Source organism: Notolepis coatsorum, assembly GCF_963971535.1.
Source record: "Notolepis coatsorum genome assembly, chromosome: 18".
NCBI classification, from domain to species: Eukaryota; Metazoa; Chordata; class Actinopteri; order Aulopiformes; family Paralepididae; genus Notolepis; species Notolepis coatsorum.
Window position 1 is genome coordinate 92,857,419 of NC_140182.1, and position 22,305 is coordinate 92,879,723.

Consider the following 22,305-nt stretch of genomic DNA (forward strand, 5'->3'; position numbering starts at 1 on the left):
ATTTGACCCATATACTGTCTGACTATGGCCTAGCTGGGATGCCCAACCTATACCAATGCTCAAATGCATTAGGATGAGGCTGGGATATAGGCCAGAAGTCAAAAGATTGCCAAACTGGTGCGACTCGATGTAGAGCCTTTTTTATTTTTTTTGGCTTTGTCGTTATATTATCTTGGCTTTACTTGGATTCTTGGTAAAGAGAAAAAATGCTCTGCAAAAACTAAAACGCCATTAAACCTAAACTATCCAGACATTACACAACTCCACCAGTATTGCTTTGATTTTAATAACATGCAGTTAGGGCTGGGCGATATGACGATATTATATAAATATCGGGTACAGTTCATTAACGATACACTTTTTAAACGTATCGTGGATATCGTGATGTTTTGCCCAAGAGGCTTGTGTCGCGTCAATCTGGTCCACACGTTGACACTTTTGAACAGCGCCGCCCCACACACACACTACTGCATCAAAAGTGACTACTTATGATAACAAAGGCATTCATTTTGTGGCATTAACGTTATAATAATAATAATAATGCAGGACCTGTTCAGAGGTCTCTATATAGTTACACTTTCAATAACATCAGCGTATTTACATAGTGCCGACCGAGGTCGACCTAGATATAGCAAGCTCGTTCATATCTCAGCCCGTGCTGACTCAGTTGTGCCCATTCTGCGGTCTGTTAATAAAGTTTTCAATCAGACAGATGTATGGAAAGGCTTTTATTATAACATCCGTTGCAGTAAAATCATTATGCCTCCAGTCGTTTAGTCCTTCTGCGGAGCTAAAAGCTAAACGTCGGCCGCGGCGAGCTGCCATTGTTATTGTCATTGAGCTCTCCAACGGCGGAAGTAAAAAATGAATACGCGCTTTCCGATTGGTGCTAAGAACAGCAGGGCGGGTGCAAGCGATGTGACGTAATTGGCAGACGCGACTGTCAATCAAAATGATTCTGTTTGCCGACTGAATGAATGAGAACGTTATTAAAAGATTGCAGCAGGGGTACAAACAATACAGTACAGCTCAATACAACAACAGTCAACAGCGGACTGGAGGATGCAGACCAGAGAAAGACTTTCGTCTTGTTTACATCAGGGTCCCCCATTTTCAATTCATCATATTTCATATCTAAATCATATAATATCTCATTGCTAAATATATGCAATATATAATCTAATAATCCAATAATCTAAATCTAATATATAATATAAAAATGCTAAATGCATGGGTATTTTATTTTGTCTTTAATGTTAGCTTGCAAACTCGAATACTGTCTTGGTAAGCCTCATAATGAATTTTGGGGAAAAAAAGAAAAACATCGTGATGCGTATCGTGTATCGCCGAAAGGTCAGAAAATATCGTGATATCATATTTAGGCCATATCGCCCAGCCCTACATGCAGTGATGGTAGTTGTCCAGCGTGGCGCTGCAACTTTATCTGACGGCACAGAACAATCTAAATGGAAGGAGCCAGTGTTGCTAAGAGCAGGCTTGGCGGCTGGAGCGATGAGTCTCTTGATCCCTGGTTAAAGACTGGAACTAACGCTAAAAGAAGCTTCCCTATCATATTTTCACCACGGATATCCCTGAATTTATCTCTATTTTTAAGTAGCTGTGCTTGTTGTGTGATTGTTGCAAGTTGTATGACATTATCTCCAGCCAAGATATGCACTAGAAAGCTGGGAAACTGTCGTGGCTAGGATATTTGTATCAAAGTGTTAATTTATTGGATAGAAGATCATTTTGAACACCTTTTTTAAATTGGGCAATTTTTCATCAAGTGAACTATTTACGGACTACAATAACTGGACTAAACAAGGGCCAGAACTGTTGCCGCTTACGATACTTCGCCGGCTAGGCCTGTCACCATGTTTTTGTATGTCCTTATAGGGCTGGGCGATATGGCCAAAATATTTATCACGATAACTATATGATAATGTTATCATATCACTCTATATCGATAATTATCGATATTGTTATCAGTATTAAACTTTAATTTTTTTTTAAACAAATGTATGTTTATTTTGCAGCAATTCTTTGTCGTTGCCACCATCTTTAGTGTTACATCCCCTCACACTCCAGTTCTCAGGTTGCAGCTGGTTTGAAAGCGAACGTAAACCGGCTTCTCTGCTGGCTGTGGCTCCAGGGGAGTTGAACAGTTCTGGCTCTGCTAGTTGCTTTTCTATCTTTTGGCGCTTTTTTGGTGGACAAACCACCGCACATGTGCACCGCGACTCGTGCCTGGAGTCTAGCTCTGCTAGCACACATAGCCACGCTAAAAAAGAAATCTCAATTTGATCAGTATTGTCATTTGGACAAGCAAAGCCATTACTTTAAGTTGCATGCAAGAAAGACAAGTCTGTCCACTGTCTCTGGTTTTAAAACTGCCCTGTTGCAGGTCACAAAAAAAACCAGATATTTTATTTTTATTTTATTATATCATATCGATTATTAAAATATATCGCGATAATTATCGTTATATCGCCCAGCCCTACTTAACGTTAGTCAAAATTAACCAAGTAAATTTAACCCTTCACAACCTTTTTTTCTTTTACATGGACTATAAAACTAAACATGACAACTAGGGCTGGGCAATTAATCGAAAGAAAATCGCGATCTCTATCTCGATTCATAGACCTATGCAATCTCATTTCTAAGTTATGGTGATTTTTGTGTAATTAACGTTTTTTTTTAAATCTTTTTACTTTACTTTTTAAATGATTTTATTGAAAAAATAAGAATCGTGAGAGAATCGTGATCTCAATTCTTAGAGAGAAAATTCACATTTTAGCAAGAATCGCCCAGCCCTAATGACGACACACAATACTATAATAATAATGATATCCCAGGACAATAATAATACTAAAAATAATGACGATGGAATAACAAATACAGACTCAAAAATCTAAATTACAAATTTTTATTATATTACTACAGACGCCACAAAATAAATTTCTTCCCCCACTCTCACCCCAGGACCCCAGGAGTGGACCAACACCCCAACCCTGCTGCTAGATAGTGGCTTTAACTTTCTCGGCTGCTGGGACCCATAGCTCAATACTGGTCTGTCCAACCCCAATTACACGTGCAGTATGGCTGGGCGATATATCGAGTATACTCTATGTATCGCGGCTTGTTCTACATGAGATGTAGTAAATTACCATATTGTGAACATCGAGTATATGTTGTCACATTGCGGCTGAGATGAGACTTGCTTTAGTGCAGAGCTTTCCTTATTTCATTATAGACACAGAGCAGTGCGGATCTTAAATTACATGCAATTGTAATTTCATTAGACACAGACTAGCGCGGAGCCGCGGACCTTTAATGACATGCAATTTAATTGACGCAAGCAATGGGCTAACGTTAGCTGCTAACTAAGTTATCCCACATAACTAGGCTAAGCTAACTAGCGTTAGCTGCTAACCCTGGAAACGCTCAAAGCGGACTCCACGGCACTAGTTCCATTCGTGAGGAAAGGGGGTGGGGTTCGCACGTTCTCGCTCTCGCTTTTTTTTTTTTTATTAGTGTGTCGGTAGACTACTCTTAGTACATTTCCATTAAATTATTTTTTAAATCATCTTCATGGTTTAATAATGCAAACATATGTTGCAGGGGCTTATTATAATCATCATATTGGCGTGACTGTATGCATCAAAGGGTTAAATCAAGAATTTTTAAGTGCTTTAGAGGAAATGTCAAAATATTGCGATATATATCGTGATATGGCCAAAAAATATCGTGATATCATTTAGAGGCCATATCGCCCAGCCCTGACGTGCAGTAGAGATTTCCATATAAATTACATCCAGTAGTGTCGGAGACCAATTAATCATTGAGTTTCTCAGGTTGTTTCCACCTCATGGCTATCAGCTTCTTGGCTGCAGTGACACCCGCCAGAATGATTATTTTTTGTTGTATGGATGCCGGTAGTAATGATATATCATTTAGGAGTAGTGTTACTGCTGTCAGTGGGATTGTCAAGTTGCATATCTTCACAACATCTTGATGGTTAATTCGACTCACCATTTCTCTCTTACTGTTCCTTGCAGTTGCTCCAGCAGGCTACATCTGGTAGCCAGAGCAGCTTCAGTGGCCTTCAGAGGCTCGGAGGTGAGTTGTTCCTCTTCAGTCATTATCCCCCCCCCCCCCCCCAAAGTAAGCACACCTAGGGATGGAACGGTTCACAAAACGTACGATTCAGTTCATATCACTGGTGATGGTTATCGCCATTGTATCCTGTACAATAAGGTTGGGTGGTCTTCTCTGTAGGGATGGGTACCGAATCAGGTACTTTTAAGGGTACCGACCGAATCACATCGGGACTACAGAGTACTGATTCACGTGATATCCGCCGGTGCCACATTTCGGTACTGTACTGCGAAACGGTACTGTACTGCGAAACGAAACCTATGAAGTGTGCCACACTTTCACGTCAACGTTCACACGCACAATACACGCTTACCTAGGATTTGACTTGATTCAACAACAAAGCAGTCAGGGCAATGGCAAGTCAAACGGTCGCAAGTGTTAACCTGTTAACTCATTGACTGCCAGCTATTAGCCTTGGCCCTGTGGTAGCACTGCCACGCTTTAAAAGATGGGAGTGAGTAGGGCTGCAACGATTAGTCGACATAATCGACGATGTCTATTATAAAAAAATCGTCGACGAGAACTTGTTGCGTCGATTAGTCATTAAAAAAAAAAAAGAAAAAAAATTTATTTAATTTTTTATTTTTTTGCACTACCTATCTTTGAGAGTGGCTTCTCAGGGTTCCAGACAACATCATAACATGCTGATCCCATAGCAAATTTTGGACATTGAAAACATTGTTCCCCTGCAGGAGATGATGATCAGACTAGACACACAATACATTACACGCACTCCTCTCACTCACACACATCGATCAGAGTAAGACACACACATACACACTCCTCACTCACACACAGCGATCAGAGTAAGACACACACACATACACACTCCTCTCACTCACACACAGCGATCAGAGTAAGACACACACACATTCACACTCCTCTCTCTCACACACAGCGATCAGAGTAAGACACACACATTCACACTCCTCTCACTCACACACAGCGATCAGAGTAAGACACACACACACACACAAATTACACAGTACACACCTCTCACTCACACAGCGATCAGAGTAAGACACACACACATACACACACACACGGACTCCTCTCACACACAGCAAACAAAAGTTATTTAAAGTACACTTCCACTTTAATTTGTATTATTTAATTTATTTATCTTGTTATGAGTGATTGCTGTATTGTTCTTCAAATACATTTTCATTTAAAGTGGCTTAAAGATCCAAATTCAAATGTTTCATGAGTCATTATTTTAATTTGCTATGGGATCATCATGTTATGATGTTGTTGTTTGGTCCTGACAAGAGTCTCAAAGTCTGGGGTGATGGTAGACAAGCAACTCTGAGGTCATGCTCAATGTCCAATCTGTTCCTCTGCTCTGTCTTCAGCTGGACCAGAGCTGAGAAGCCACTTTCACAAAGATAGGTAATAAAAAAAAAAAAAAAAAAAAAAATGTTGTTGTTTACATTGGTTTTCGATTAGTCGACTAATCGAAAAAATAATCGGCAGATTAGTCGACTACCAAATTAGTCATTAGTTGCAGCCCTAGGAGTGAGTCACCTTGTTTGTAGAGCTATAACTATATTATATATTATAGCTATGGATACAATACTATGGCCCATTTGACATCGAGTATCTATTGTTCAATATGTGAAAAAGAAATCATTTTTCATCCATACGTTCCAGTTTTATACCGTGGTGAATATATCAGTATGGTTTTAGATTGGTCTGGGGTAATTCCCCAAATGCTGAGGAATAGCCTTATGCGTGTATTATACTATAACCGTTGCCGTTTATTGCCTGGACCCGCTATTATTCTCAAATAAAATCTATATCATAGGTATTATGTTTCATCATGAATGCATAAAAGGGGGGGGGGGCGGGTAGTTTTTTTATGCTTTGATCGTCATCAACGGCATACGTTGCACACACGTTCGGATTGATATTAAGACATGGTTAGATAAACGCAAGATTGATATCATATAGCCCTTACCTTGACTAGGATGTACCCCAAAAATAATGTTTGATTTGAGAATATTAATGTCCATCGTGTCGCCAACATAATCCACCACACATCATGCATCGGGAGCATTTGATCCTTCTCACTCCGACCGTTATAACCGCTCAGCGTGCAAAAAAAAATAAAAAAAAGCGACCTGGAGACATTTGATCGATGTACGGGCCAAGATACAAGGTTTCAAAGGGTGCTCGATATCGCGACCTGGGAGGATCTGGCCGGTACTGCACCCTCTGTGTCGTAGTATGCCTTCTACCAGCAACATACAGGTCCCTGACATTGAATAGGATATTAAAATCGAAAAAAGGAAAAACTATCAAATAACGTATATATACGTGGTTGGCGTTAGGGATGGGTACCGTTCACATTTGAACCGATACGGTACCGGTACCTGTGAATCGATACCGGTACCCAACGGTACCCTTTTTCTGTACTTTAGTCTAATTTTTTTTTATCTACCTACCTCAGTCGTGAAAAAAAATATCCAAACTTCAAATAACTACACTTTGGACCGTTTTCGGCTTGCCATTGCCCCGACTGCTTTGTTGTTGAATCAAGTCAAATCCTAGGTAAGCCAAAGCTATATATTTAGGTTATTGTATTATATGAATGTTTGTTTATTTTTATAACCTTACATTGAAACGGCATTAGGAATATTGATTGGATTTAGATAAAGTCATTTAACTGTATTATTTGTCATAGAACCTTCTAGAACAGGGGTCAGCAACCTTTTTGACATGGAGTGCCTGTTTGAAATATAGTTGTAACTAGTGTGCCTCAACAATATTCCATGCATCGTAATTTTTTTTTTTCATAATCGGGTCTTTTTTATGATCATTTTTACATTATTACATCATTATTGTTATTGTTATTATTAACAATATTATTATGATGGTTGTATCAACCCTAAATCTGAGTTGGGGGGGGGGGGGGGGGGGGAATGCAATGCAGGCAAACAGCTGCATACAGTGCGACCATTTCACTCACATTTGCCCATTCATTTTTGGACACATCACACACCATCGGTGTGTGTACTGTACGTGTGCTGTCATAGCTCCACCTACAGGCCTAATGGAGAACACCAGGAGAACACCAGGATGTGAATGGAGGGTGAATGTGAGGTATATCGTGTAAATAAGTTTTGATTGATCGCAAGACTACACTGTAAAAAAAATAAAGAATAATAAGTTACCAGAACTTAAAAATATTGAGTTCAGTTACTGTGCATTACGGTTTTCAGTTTTCAATCCATAATAAGTTAACAGAAAAATAAGTACACAACCACATTATTTCAACCTAATAAAACTATGTTTATTGTCATTGTTTTAAGAACACAAGTTGACTTGGTAATACTCACATTTTGAGTAAAAAAAAATGGCTTTTAACATGTGCAATGTTGATTAATCCCACTGGTCACAATGGTGACCGTAATAATGTTTTTGTTATAAGGCTCTGCAAATGTTACTGAATGATGTAGCAATGTATTTCCAGCTAAATTGAAATAATAAATTGAAATAATAAATAAATAAAGGGTCTCAATTAAATATGTGGTAGTAAAAAGAACCTGTGGGAGGATTTCAACAAGATCAATGCGACAACAGTGCAAAAATATTTCACTATAATATTTCAAAGCAAAAAAAAAAAAAAAAAGTATATATATATATATTTTTTTTTACTGCTGCCCCCTGTGCCTATGCAAATGCCCCTGCGTGCCTATGCAGGCACGCGTGCCTAGGGTTGCCTACCCCTGTTCTAGAACATTCGTGATGTCACAGTATGATGTCATCGTCATGTCACAGTATGATGTCATAATCAAACATTCTTGAACATTTGTGTATATATAATAATGGATTGGATTTATATAGCGCTCTTCATGACACTCAGAGCGCTTCACAGAGTCCATTACTCGTTCATACAGTCATACCGGTGGTGGTAAGCTACAATTGCAGCCAGAGCTGCCCTGAGACAGACTCACGGAAGCGTGGCGAATAATCATCGCCTACGGCCCCTTCGACCACCACCAACATTCATTCACATGCATACACATTCATACGAGGCAAGTAGGTTAAGTGTCTTGCCCAAGGACACAACGGCAATGGGATGGACATGGGCTTGAGCGGGATTCGAACCACCAACCATTCGATCATTCTTTCTGAAGAGCTCATTGTGCATCTTGAAACAGTGCTGAGCAGTACTGAACGCGTGAATACTTTCGACAACAAATGTTTGTTTCCGCGTTCGAGTTTTGCGCTCTGATTGGCCAGGTCATGTGACATGTGCGCCAATCGTGGGACGGCAAGTTCGGCGCCTATTTCCGGGTCTAACAGCCTGCAAACTACCTAATGCCTAGTTTATCACTGGTTAAGCTTAGGCGACTCTTTCGCAGTTGGTTAAGGTTAGAGTTTGGAATCAGGGCAGGCGTTCTATCGCCATGCTCTAAGACAAACTCTAACCTTAACCAACTTCGAAAGAGCGCCTAAGTGTAGAAACTTGCGGTCCCACGATTGGCGCACATGTCATATAGAGAGGTTGGTCATGCTGACATGGTAGAGGAGGATCATCAGTATATAGAGGTTGGTCATGCTGACATGGTAGAGGAGGATCACCACTGTATATGGAGAGGTTGGAAATGCTGACATGGTAGAGGAGGATCATCAGTATATAGAGGTTGGTCATGCTGGTAGAGGAGGATCATCATTGTTTGTCTTGGCAAAAAAGCCACCGGGAGAGCCAAGTGCATCGCACATCAATGGATCGGGCCAAATCTCCCCTTTCCAATGGCAGAATTCTATCTGGATTTAGTATCACCGGGCGTGATTCACAAGTACAGTTACTTTTTTATAATGTAAACTGCTCAAAACATTTTCATCAGTTCGCAACGCCGTTTTTTGCTAGACGTTCACAAAAAGGCAGGGCTGTACACTGCGATGAGATGATCGCGAATTGCCCCTTTAATTGGCCGTTGCGATTGGTAAATATTATCTGGGGGCGGGCTTGCGAGTAGTGCTTTCAAGCCTTGCATTCGCATTTCACTCCTAAATTATCCAAGGCGTGTGATGACGTCACTCACGCGAGCTGAGCAGTGAGCACTCAGCAGGTATGATCAGCGGGAACAATCGACTGAGCACTCACTCTGATAGACTGGCTGACTGTCTGATTCATTTAGCTATGAAGAAAAGTAAAGTTAGTATTGCTTCATATTTTCGACGCGTTCAACCTGAGCCGAACTGAACTGAACTCAGACACACGGAGAGAGCTGCGGCGTCTGCTGCTCCTCCTCCCTCCCGCACCCGTGGCTGTTGTAAACACTAGTCTCTAGTGGGACACTGGGACCTCGGTGAGCCTGCCAGCCGGCTAGCTACTGATATCAACAAATGCTCCAGCAAGTCTAGTAGTGCATGATAGCTCGCGTTAGCTCACTGTTCAAAACGAAACGTCCCATTAAACTAAATAGCTACAGATAGCTCCTGATATCAATGTCTTATAACACTGAGTCGATGCGTATTCGAGCTGAGGGCACGCTGAATATAGTCAATAGGGTCCAGCTGCAGCGCCGGAGAATCCTGGCCGTAGCTGGAGGCTACAGTATAGGGTCCAGCTGCAGCTCCGGATAATCCTGGCCTTAGCTGGAGGCTACTCGAGTACACACAGACAGTGGAGCTGGTTGCATATAGCGAGCATTTTAACTTGTTGCGTGGTGGCGATGTCTCGCAGATAGAGCTGCCGCGGTATTGGTATTACCGCGGTATCGCTGTTACATCATGCCCACCGCAGCGTTGGGCTGAATACCGGCATCACAGCTGTTTTTTATTATATTATTATTATTATTACGCTCTCGTTGGGCTTGCGGCTCTGCAGATATACCCTACTTCTCTGTCGAGATTCCAAGCGACCCTATTGGGTACCAGAAAAGTCACATGAAACACTGCAGACCACTGATTGGTCAGAAGAGATACGCGTCACATACTGGAGCATCTTGCAGTGCTTTTACTTCCTGAATCTCAGCCATGAGCCATTGATCAGAGCTCAGTCACAACACGGCTAATAGTACGTTAGCTCCCACCGGAGACCGGAGTGGATTACCGACGCCGTCGCTCCTCAGGGAACGAGGCATAATGATTTTACTGCAACGAAATGTTATAATAAAAGCCCTTCGTTCTATACACTTGTCTGATTGAAAACTTTATTAACAGACCGCAGAATGGGTACAACTCGGCACGCTCTGAGCAAAGAAAGGAACTTAGATATTAATTGAGTAACGCTTGCCTTGCTATGGTCCGGTAAATACGAACGTGTAACTATACTAACGTTAATGCCACAAATCGAATGCCTTTGTAATCATAAGTAGTAACGTTATAATAAGAAGAAGAAAGGGTCGGGGGGGTAACCGGCGGGCGCGCCGCTACCACCCCTGCTCGCGACACCGAGGGGAGACTTTGAATCAGTGTTTCACTTTTAATAACGAATGCGTGCATGCCGAATCCCAAACAATATTCATGCTGCAAAGTCATCCTCTAAAGATAGACATTTAGACTAGATGCAGGCTATATGCTATAAAAAGTAGACTACAAAAAAAATGCATTCAAACTTTTTTTTTTTTGTGTAATAACCGCGGCGGTAGGAAATATTTTGCAAATTTGTGCGGTAAGGAAAACATCAATACCGTGGCAGCTCTACTCGCAGATAATACAACTACAAGTATGATTATATAATATATATATTTTATTAAAAAAAAATTATATAAAATAAAATAAAAAATTAAATCAAAAACAATCTATATAAATAATGGTAAAATTGTTATTAAAAAATTTCCCCCTAAAAAAATATTTTTTGCCCCTAAATTTCTCATTTAGGGGCAAGTGTGCCCCTAGTGAAAAAGCTTAGCGTACAGCCCTGAAAGGTAGAGAAACTAACAGTGTTCTGTATTATGGCAATAACGTTCAGGTTTGTGGGAGATAATCCCGAAAAATAAGAGAAAATAAAAAAAATTATCCAGAAGTCAGATGATTGACAGGGGCTGATGTGAGCTGGGTAGGGTAGTTTTTCTAAATTCGAAAGTCCATCAAAAGCCCTGGGTATCTTCCTTCAAAAGACTACACGCACTTTTGGCTGCGCCACTTCCCCACATCAATATGCGCCGCTTTCCGACTAAATGCCCTGAGATTTCTATAATCATATATTTCACTAATAACAGTTACAATTATTAGTAAACAAACTTAATGCTGAAAATATACACTGACTGCTGTTTTGACAGGGTTAGGGTCTTTACTCTTGGCTACATTTGAAAAGAAAACGCAACATTAATTCATACATTCTGTAGAGATGGATTTATGGCCTGATGTAATTTGCGGTCCAGTACCGGGTTTAACACATTGACGGCCACTGGGATTAGACTGGCCCCACTCTATAAGGCCAGCTTCTCATAACAAGGTTTAACTATGCGTGAGGTTGTTTGTAGAGCTAAATCTATATTTTAAATTATTGCTATGTGTCTATTGTCATTGTCAATTGACACTATAAACCTTCCCTTCAATATGCCATAAAGAAATAATTTTTTCATCAATACGTCGTGAATATGAACGTTATATCGGAATGGGCTGGGGTAATTCCTGCAAAGCTAGTTACAGGGCCTATGGCTAATAACGTTAAATCGATTGGCGTTTCGGCCATACACAAGCTAGAGATAAAAATCTAAATGAAAAATCTAAATTTCAGAAGATTCTGTGATAATCGCCCTTTACTGGAATATACTGGAATACACAATATTTATGAATAGTTTTCAAATAAACGCTAGATTATCGATAGTATGTGTACTTATGCATGCCATAGAAGTGGGCTGAAAAATCTATTCATTTCCTGATCAGCACACACACACATAGGGCCCACGTTGATATATCTGTGAAAAAAGCTCTGATTATCCCAAGACTGGTCAAATGGATTCCTTAGATCAGATGTTCTCCAAAAAGATTCTTCCAATTCCTGATCGCCATTCCAAATATCGCTGGGTACTGGAAACACACATTCTCCGCTGTTCTGCGGCTCGGCAATGACTTCGATCGTCTCTGGTTACTTGTCTGACAAGTAAAATGTGGAAGCAGGACTTTTTTTCTCTCCATCCGTTTCATTCAATCCAATCCAAAGGGGTGCAGTACCATCCGGAGAGACTATAGGGGGCGGTATTTTCCCAATGGAGCTCAGAGTTCCAGTGGTACCATGAGGCTAGATTAATGAAATATAAAACTATCAAAAACGAGATCTCTCGTCTGGCACTCAACGGCTGGCATGAACTAACGAGAAATCTCGTCGTTGGCACTCAAAGTGTTAAGCATGGTGCCCAAACACGTGTATATATACGTGGTTGGCCATGAATGTGTTAAGAGGTTAACCCTGTGAGGCCCAAATAAAAAATACATTAGCAACATGAGGCCAGAGGGTGGGGACCTATACACACGTGACTGAAAAACAGGTTGAGAAACGCTGGTATATATGGTGTGGCTCTTTGTGATACCACAGTCGTTTTTGTGGCTCTTAGTCTCTGACTGGTTGGCCACCCTTGATCTAGACCAGGGGTGGGCAATTATTTTTCCCGGGGGGCCGAATGAGCAACTGAAAATATGTTTGAGGGCCGGGCCAAAATTCCAAACTCAATTATGCATAATATACATTTTATTTCTATATAAAAAGCAGTAAATGGCATTGTTTTGACCCCTGGTAAGAGTGTATGTTATTATTTGGCAATTAAAAGGTGAGGTTAGCGGGGAGCTCCCATAGCTCACCGCGTATCTCGGCGCTATTTCGGCGTCTGGGACAACCGTGCTCGTCACTGATCTGGGGTACACGAGTTCGACTCCCGGACTCGCCGTATTTTCTCAGAGTGTCTTCCCCTGATCTATATCCCATTCAACCTGTTTGTCGGTCATGCTTAACCAGAAAAAGCGATAAACGCTAAAAAATGAAGTTAAAAAAAAAAAAAGTGAGGTTAGCTTTCAAAAATATAATTTATTCAAATAGAATTTATTTCCAAAATGATAAACAAAATGTGAAACATTAATAACAAAGGGCATGTATGAAAAAGTGCTATACAAATAAAGTTATTATTTTGAGTTTCATATACTATTGAAACAAGGATTTTCTTAGCTTTCTAAAGACATCACATCATCTTATAGCCAAAATAAACAAGACATGAAAAGTGTCCCAGTAGCCTTTTTTACTCTACATGCCTATATTAAACATTTTATGTTTTCAGAACTGTGCAAAAAAAGAAAAAAAATATCAAGTGTCCCATTTCACTTGTTATATTTCCACATTTTAGTGTTCTTCAGCTCTTTTTTTTTTCATTCAGTGTGATAAATCCAGTCTCTGTTGAGCTTTAACAAGTCCATCAAAGTCAGGTTGCATGTCTGAGGTGGAGATGCGAAGCACAGCTGCCAGATGTTCATCAGTGAGAGAGGATCTGTACCTGGACTTGGTAAACGTCATGACTGAGAGTGTCTGTTCACATATAGGTGGATCCAAAGAGAACCAACATCTTCTGAGCATGTCTCCTCATGTTTGGAAAGTTCTCCTCCTTGAGAGCAGAGTAGAACTCTAGCAGTGATGCTGACTTAAAGTGCTCTTTCAGTAGTGAATCAGACTGCAGGTCAATGAGTTCAAGCTGAACATCAGTGGGTGCACTATCAACACTGCAGGTAAAGTGAGAGGAAACCAGCTGCATTTCATCCTCAGCCTTTTTGAAATCTTGAAAACGCCTTGAAAATTCATCATGCAGTGCTCCCAACATGGATGAGTACCTGTGCCGGTGATCAGCTGATGGTTTGACTTCTTTCAGGGTTTTCATGCGTTTGAGATTGTTGCTGCCTAGTTGCCTTGAAATGAATTGCAACTTTGTCATGAAGGCTTTCACATGGCTATGCATTTCATGAGCAAAAATGCCCTTGCCCTGCAGTTGTGTGTTCAGTAGGGATGGGTACCGTTCACATTTGAACCGATACGGTACCGGTACCTGTGAATCGATACCGGTACCCAACGGTACCTTTTTTCTGTACTTTAGTCTCTAAAAATTTAATCTACCTACCTCGGTTGTGAAAAAAGAAATCCAAACTTCAAATAACCACACTTTCGGCCGTTTTCGGCTTGCCCCGACTGCTTTGTTGTTGAATCAAGTCAAATCCTAGGTAAGCGTATATTGTGCGTGTGAACGTTGACATGAAAAGATTTTTTTTTTTTTTTTTTTTATATATATATCATGTAATCTTTCGCGGGCCGGTCAGAATCATCCCGCGGGCCGTACAATGCCCAGGTCTGATCTAGACTATTAGGCATGTACCTTTAGACGGAATTTCTGAAAATGGGGCTACAGGTTAAAGGAAAACTCCAACATTTTGGGAAATTAGCTTATTTGCCATCTACCCTGGAGTTAGACAAGAAGATGCATACCTTTTTTCTTCTCCTGTGCATGCAGTAGGAGTAGGAAGACACACACCGTTAGCCTAGCTTAGCTAGTCAGTGACTGGAAGTAGGTTCCTCCATTAGCCTAGTTCCCAACGTCTTCCTACTCCTACTGCATGCACAAAGAAGAAAAAGGTATGCATCTTCTTGTCTAACTCCAGGGTTCACAAAATATTGGATTGTTAAGATGCATACCTTTTTCTTCTCTGTGCATGCAGTAGGAGTAGGAAGACGCACACCGTTAGCCTAGCTTAGCGTCAGTCACTGGAAGTAGGTTCCTCCATTAGCCTAGTTCCCAACGTCTTCCTACTCCTACTGCATGCACAGAGAAGAAAAAGGTATGCATCTTGTCTAACTCCAGGGTAGATGGCAAATAAGCTAATTTCCCAAAATGTTGGGAGTTTTCCTTTTAAGTGTTGTTACACTTTACAAAGCTAGATGCAGACAACGCTCCCTGCAATATTATATATATATATTCATTTTAGGGATGTCCGATATTATCGGCCTACCGATATTATCTGCCGATATCGGCATTAAAATGTGATATCGGAAAATATCTATCTGTTCTGTTTTTTTTTAAACTTTACATTTAAACCTAACCTACATAACCTTTATTTACCCAGGCAAGTAAGAACAAATTCTGATTTTATTTATTGTCAAAATTGTTAATTCCACAACAAGAGATATGTAATGTTAATTACCTGAAATTATTCCATTTTTTGGGGGGGGGAAACCCTGCATATATCGGTATCGGTTGATATCGGTATCTGAAATTAAGAGTTGGACTATATCGGTATATCGGTATCGGTAAAAAAGCCAATATCGAGCATCCCTAATTAATTAATTTATTATTAAATTGTTTTAAATGATAATAAATTATTTGAATTATTATAATTTTCTTTTTTTACAACTGAGGTAGGTAGATTACATTTTTAGAGGGTACCGAAAAAAAGTACTGTTGGGTACCGGTATCAATGTATCTGTTCAAATGTGAAAGGTACCCACCCTACTTCTCTGACCTTATCTTATCTCATTGGACTGGACCTCTAGACCTTATCGAACTCACTCCAATGATTGGCTTACAACCCCCAGAGTTTGCACTGAACTTGGGAAATCTGCTTTTAGCTTCTGTGCCCCCGATACGAGGAACGTCCTGCAATGTACTTTAGAACTCAATACATTAGTTGATTGATTTAGATCTGATTGTAATTCCTTTGTCATACTCATTGTATAGCCACAGCCCCATTTGCACGTTCAGATTCCTCGTGAGATATTCTAACACTGACTCTTACTAATGCTTCCATAGTTTTTTATTTTAGCTCTTTATGTAGTGAAAGCAGTTATCCACAGTCCAACTATATTTATTCAACAATACTTTTCAAGTTCTTGTTGTGAAACTTCATTTGTTGGCTGCATTACGTTTTGATGTGAGACCTTGCTAGGCGGCAGGCAGTGCATGCGCAGTGAATGGTTCCCATGATAACTAAGGACTCTATGGCAGAAACCACTGGGTGGCACATGCATAGAAGCTGGTCTAAAAAAGGGGGGAAAAAGGCATTTTCTATCACAAATTTGGACACAATCTTTGACCAAATTTCCTCTGAATTTCAGTTGGATTAATGTCATGTTTTGCATCGATATAGTCGTATTGTAGACCATCGATTTTCCCAAAACATATCTGTTCATCTTTACACCCCTATTTGTAATTTGACATAAGTTCAAACTAATTTCTCTAGATAGTGGTTTTGTTGCGTGACAAACCCCTAAACACCCAGCCTCAAGCCGGCGTGTTACAGCTATTGACACTGCCTTGGACTCTTTAGAGAGATGAACTTGAATGCGAGTTCTGGTTTCCCACCCTCCCCTCCTCAGGTGTAAACCCCATGCAGCTGCAGAACTTGGCCACGTTAGCCGCGGCCGCGGCCGCAACCCAGAACAACTCCTCCAACATGTCTGCCAATGGAGGAGCTCTGGGAGCTTTGGGTAGCGCAGGTAATTTAGCCCTCCATCATAGTCTCATAACTTTACAACCCTCCCCCAAATTCACTCTTCGCCTAATGACCCTTGGTCAACCCTCATTTATTTTATGGGAGTTAATCATCCCCATAAAAATGTTTTATGACGGTCCCCCATTCCTCTTTTAGTCTGTGTAAATATACATTGGCTCCATCTGTCTGAGTTTAGCATATTTCTGCTGTGGTAATGACCTCTCCTCATTAAGAGACCGATTTCTGTCTCCCCCCTTGACTGCTGTGTCATCCTATCATAACCATAACACTTGTGGTGAAGATGCCAAACATTTAGTGCAATATGGAGTGCTGTGAGCGTCATAAAGTAGTAAGCCATGAGTCACTGTGCTGTGCTCCCCTGCAGCTGGTGCAGCAGCGAGCTCCAATTCCGGACTCATGAACACCTTGGCATCTCTGCAATCCCTGCAAGGCCTGGCCGGTGGCTCTGTGGGCCTCAACAGCCTCAACGCCCTTGCTGGTAGCATCACTGGTAAGACTTCTCCTAAATTGCTACCCAATTAATAATTAGGGGATAGAAATGTGATTTATTTAACTTGTTATGTCATTTACTTTGCAATTGGTCTTTAACCTCTTAAGCCCGGAGCCCTATTTTCTGAAAATCCGCCTAAAATACATAAGTAAATGTATCTAGGGACATCTATGGACTAGTGTTGTCAAAAATATCGAAGTATCGATACATATCGATACTGAATATTTAAAAAGGCTTCGATACTCATTTCCCGAAGTACCGATATTTTCTGCAGTATCGGTACCACCAGCTGGCGAGTGTTCTACCGCAAGTTGTTGACGCGCTGTTCAGAGCGCTCAGCGTGCTTGCCCCCCCGGCTCCTCCGAGTCCAGCCCTCCCCCTCACAGAGTCACAGAGAGCCGTCTTCTTCAGTTAGTAAACAAACATTTTAGCTGAAGATGGTAAATGCAGAGCCTCCGCAACTTGTGCTTGTGGATAAAGAAAGCAGCAGAAGTGCTGTTTGGAGGTACTTCGGGTTTCAAGTAAACAACGAAGGACAAGCTACAAATGCCCCAATGCTATTTGCAAGCGGTTATAGCAGTGCCAGCGCCGATCTCCATAAAGAAATGAAAGAGGTTCGTGACAGCTGCTCTTTCAACGTCACTGTGACTGAAGCATTAAACCATTAACTCTAGTTTAATACATGATACGTTGTCTACTGATGGCGCATAATATCAACAGCTGCTTCGTTGTAACGTTACAGCTACCAGCTAAAGTTAGCCCCCTTAGCTTAGCTGGCCACAGTTATAAATACTGCATTTGGAAACGGAGTAACGTTAACGTGTAAACGTTATGTCGAAGTCATACAATACTACAGTCGACATAAGGTTAACGTTACCCCGTTTCCACCAAGTGTTTAAATAGCAGCAATCTTGTTGAAAATGTAACATTACTAAAATGCTCCTCTCTGTCTCTCTCTGTCTCTCTCCATCTACTGCTACCTCTCTCTCTCTCTCTCTCTCTCTCTCTCTCTCTACCGCTACCTCTCTCTCTCTCTCTCTCTCTCTCTCTCTCTCTCTCTATCTACCGCTACCTCTCTCTCTCTCTCTCGCTCTCTCTCTCTCTCTCTATCTACCGCTACCTCTCTCTCTCTCTCTCTCTCTCTCTCTATCTACCGATACCTCTCTCTCTCTCTCTCGCTTGCTCTCGTTATCTTTAAATAAAAACTGTTACTAACTGTTCAGTTTGTGAGGTACATGCAACACAGATTACAGTGTTTACATCTGTCTGCTTGAGAAAATACCATGTTCTGCATTTGCAATAAAAATGATTGAAGTGAGATGAACAGTTATTTTTAAATGTGTGATCTAAAGATAAACAAAGGGTTTTAAAAGTGTTATATTTATCTTCTCTTATAGTACCAGACTCGAAGCTGAGGAGAATCAACCAGCAACAAAAGCTAAATTTGTTAAAAAAAAAAAAAAAAAAAAAAAAAAATATATATATATATATATATATATATATATATTTTTTTTGGTATCGAAATGGTATCGAAGTATCGATACTTTTCAAGGTATCGTATCGAAGTCGAAATTCCAGTATCGTGACAACACTACTATGGACCTCCGTGAATGTATTACCAGTGTCAGAAGTATTGTCTATTACTAGGCTTGCTTAAATTGTGATTAAACAAAGGAGAATATGAATTATGATTTTTTCTTTGCATCTTTGACAGTGAATAACACTATGCTCATCATCATGAGATCATGTGTACAAAAAGGAAATGAATAAACGGAAGATGATTAAACAGAAGGTTTTGTAGATACAGTACTGAATTCTCCCATCCAGACCAATGCAATCCGGGTGTCGTTTTTTGATGCTTTGATCGTCACCAACGGCATTCGTTGTGGGGTAACACTACACAGACATGTTGCGGTCCGGGTGAAGACATGGTTGGATCAACGCAGGATTGATATCTTATAGCCTTTACCTTCACTAGGATGTACCCCAAAAAGAATATTCCAATTATCTGATCGCGAGTCCCAGTATTGGTGTCGATCGTGTCGCTAACATAATCCACCACACATCATGCATCGGGAGCATTCACATCATGCAGGCGCTCATTCTAGCGTCTCCTCCCAATAACGAGTAAACTCGTTGTTGGCGGGGAATGAGTTAAAGGGGAATTCAGATTGTTAGAAAAAGCCTTCGTTACAGAAACATGTTTCAGGTTCGGTAAAATAGACAGGGGGTCCTTACCTTAGCCAGGAGGTACTCCAAAAAGAATAATTCCAATGATCCCATCGGCGATCGCGATTACTCGTTTATATGTAATTACACGTGTTTACGGGACACTATGTTTTGAGGCGAGCAGATCTGCTAGCGATGGCTTTGCAGAAGCTCCCCCCCCCCCCCCCCCCCCCCAAATGAGCCAGGGATGGCTAGAATGATCCGGATGATGGTTTAGAACGGGGATCAGAGGAAAAAGATCAAAGGATCTAAACATTTATTACATGTTTGGCCATCAAAGTTAAATTCTGAGCTCTCAAGGTGCTTCACAGCAGAAGGAAAATCAAATTTAAAATAGAATAAAAAGGTTTAAAACAAGAAAACATTAAAATGAATAAAAAGATAAGAATAAAAAGGTTTAAAACATAAAAACATTTAAAATGAATAAAATAAACAAAACATAGAAGCAGATTAAGAAACGCCCTATTGGAAGGCAGAGCAAAACAAATGGGTTTTAAGGCTGGCCTTGAAGGTGGCAATGGAGACTGATGCCTTGATGGACCCCGGCAGCTGATTCCACAGGCACGGTGTGGAAAAATCTCGGTGCCCCATGGTCGACAGTTTTGGTTGCCAGACCTGAGTGACCTGGATGCAGGTTGAGGGGAGAGGAGGTCCTGGATATGGTTTATGGCCTTATAGACCAGCAGGAGAACCTTGAAGCTGATCCGCTGGTTAATTGGGAGCCAGTGAAGGGAATGGAGGACTGGGGTGATGTGTTCTGTTTTCCGGGTTTTGGACGTACTGTAACCTCTGTATGGTTTTGGAGGGAAGGCCTGCCAGCAGAGCGTTACAGTAGTCGATGCGGGAACTGACTAATAATACATGGATCAGTTTTTCGGTGTCGGACTGGGAGAGGGAGGGTCTGAGTTTGGAAATGTTCCTCAGGTGGTAAGAGGTTTGACAGACTGTTTTTATGTGCGCATAAATTAAAATGAAAGTGATGAGTCCAACTTTACACCTAGGCTGGTGACAAGTGAGGAGAGGGGGATGGAGTGATTGTTGATGGTCTTAAATACTTTGAAGTTTCGTTCGATGGGCACGGGATTCGAACGGGAAAATAAATTTTCAATATAAAAAAATTATAATAATAATAATTTTATACCTGCGAAATCTTTTTCAATGCAACAGACGTCATACGCTTCATTAACTCTGCCTCTCTTTGTTAACTGCAACAAGCACATGGAGAATCCTCATTAACTCCTGTGTTAAATACAACTTGCTGCTTTTATAAAGCCTAAAATGACTGCTTACAATATTTCATAAAAGCAAAATGTTTCCTATGTCTAAGATTTAAAAAGGTTTAAACTTTACAGCACTGGCAATTCTCTATAGTATTTTTAATTGTACCTGTTTGATAAGACACCCAGTCAGCAGCAGTGTCCCGACCCATATACAAACATGTCTTAATAAAACGTGCTTAATTAAAGGGGAACTCCAACATTTTGGGAAATTAGCTTATTTAACATCTTCCCTGGAGTTAGACAAGAAGATACATACCTTTTTTTTCTCTGTGCGTGCATTTTAGCTTTGGGAATAGACGCTCCGTTAGCATAGCTTAGCTTCATCACTGGAAGTGAGTAGGGGCCGGAGCCTTACAGTGCCTTACAGTGTATTGCAAGGTCTGACATTGACCAAACTTGATATGCATGACCTTGGTGGGCTCTAGGTCAACTCCTGAAAAGGGGGTCAATGTCAGACCTTGCAATCAAAAGTTAGGGGGCACACTGAAATTATGGCAAGGGTTATTAGCCCCCTAACTTTTGATTGCAAAGTCTGACATTGACCCCCTTTTCAGGAGTTGACCTAGAGCCCACCAAGGTCATGCATATCAAGTTTGGTCAATGTCAGACCTTGCAATACACTGTAAGGCACTGTAAGGCTCCGGCCCCTACTCACTTCCAGTGATGAAGCTAAGCTATGCTAACGGAGCGTCTATTCCCAAAGCTAAAATGCACGCACCGAGACCAAAAAGGTATGTATCTTCTTGTCTAACTCCAGGGAAGATGTTAAATAAGCTAATTTCCCAAAATGTTGGAGTTTTCCTTTAAGTCGAATTCTGCCTTTGTCTCTATTAACTACATATAAATATTTATATAATTGTTTGCTTTATAGCGGCTAGGTGGTGTAGTGGGCAAGGCACTCGCCACCAGTGTGGAGACGCTAGGATTCGCGTGTTCGAATCCAGCTCTCCACATTGTTTTCAGTTTAGCTGGTCGTCCGCAGTAATACACATTGGCCGTATTACGGGGAGGGAAACTGAAGGGTGGGGATCGGGCGTTGTGAACAAGCGACTCCTACAAGTCGGTTGGTGCGCCTGCGCAGTAGAATCAGGAAGTGTCGGGGGCAGCGTGAGCCTCCCACGCGTTACTCCTCGACACTGAGAGATCGAGCTGCGCAGGTGAAAAGATGCGACTGCTGTTACCTCAAGTACCGGAGGGGACTTGTGCTATGTATGACTTAGTCCACATTGCAGCCGGCTTGTGGGAGGCAAGAAACAGCGTTCGTGACAGGGGAGGGTTGAATTGGATGATACGAAATTGGGATGGGAGAAAATATAGAAAAATGGGAGAAAAAGTGGATAAAAAAAAAAAGTATTGTTTGCTTTATAGACTAAGGTTGCAACATAATTATGTCGTTGACTGTGTAACGGAGAGCAGCCGCCCAGGCAGCGCAGCTCCCGACTCATTATTTATTTAATTAATTAATCCAATCCACTTAATTTATAGAGCACATTTAAAAACTACAAAGTTGCCCAAAGTGCTGTACAAGTCCCACAACATAAGAACATTTTTCTATTTATTTTTTTTAATTATTATTATTGTCGAAGCTTCGAATTAAAATCGAATCTTGGGCCCAGAAGCTTCGACGGCCAGAAAAAGCTTAGAAGGTCAGCCCTAGTTGATGGTGATATGGGTGATACCGGCCTGTTTGGTTTGATGGGGGGTGCCGAT

At 41.0% G+C, this 22,305-nt stretch overlaps 1 protein-coding gene across 3 annotated transcripts in view; it reads left to right on the forward strand.

Annotated features, from left to right (window-relative positions):
• celf2 (cugbp, Elav-like family member 2) overlaps nt 1-22,305 on the forward strand; it is a 106,488-nt gene that overhangs the window by 71,315 nt on the left and 12,868 nt on the right. For 2 of the 3 annotated variants that reach the window (XM_084335412.1, XM_084335413.1), the window contains exons 8-10: nt 4,059-4,119; nt 16,460-16,579; nt 16,961-17,086. In XM_084335412.1, the coding sequence (XP_084191538.1) occupies nt 4,059-4,119; nt 16,460-16,579; nt 16,961-17,086 (307 nt within the window). The remainder of the gene's footprint in view (nt 1-4,058; nt 4,120-16,459; nt 16,580-16,960; nt 17,087-22,305) is intronic. The other variant, XM_084335414.1, reaches the window with a different exon arrangement.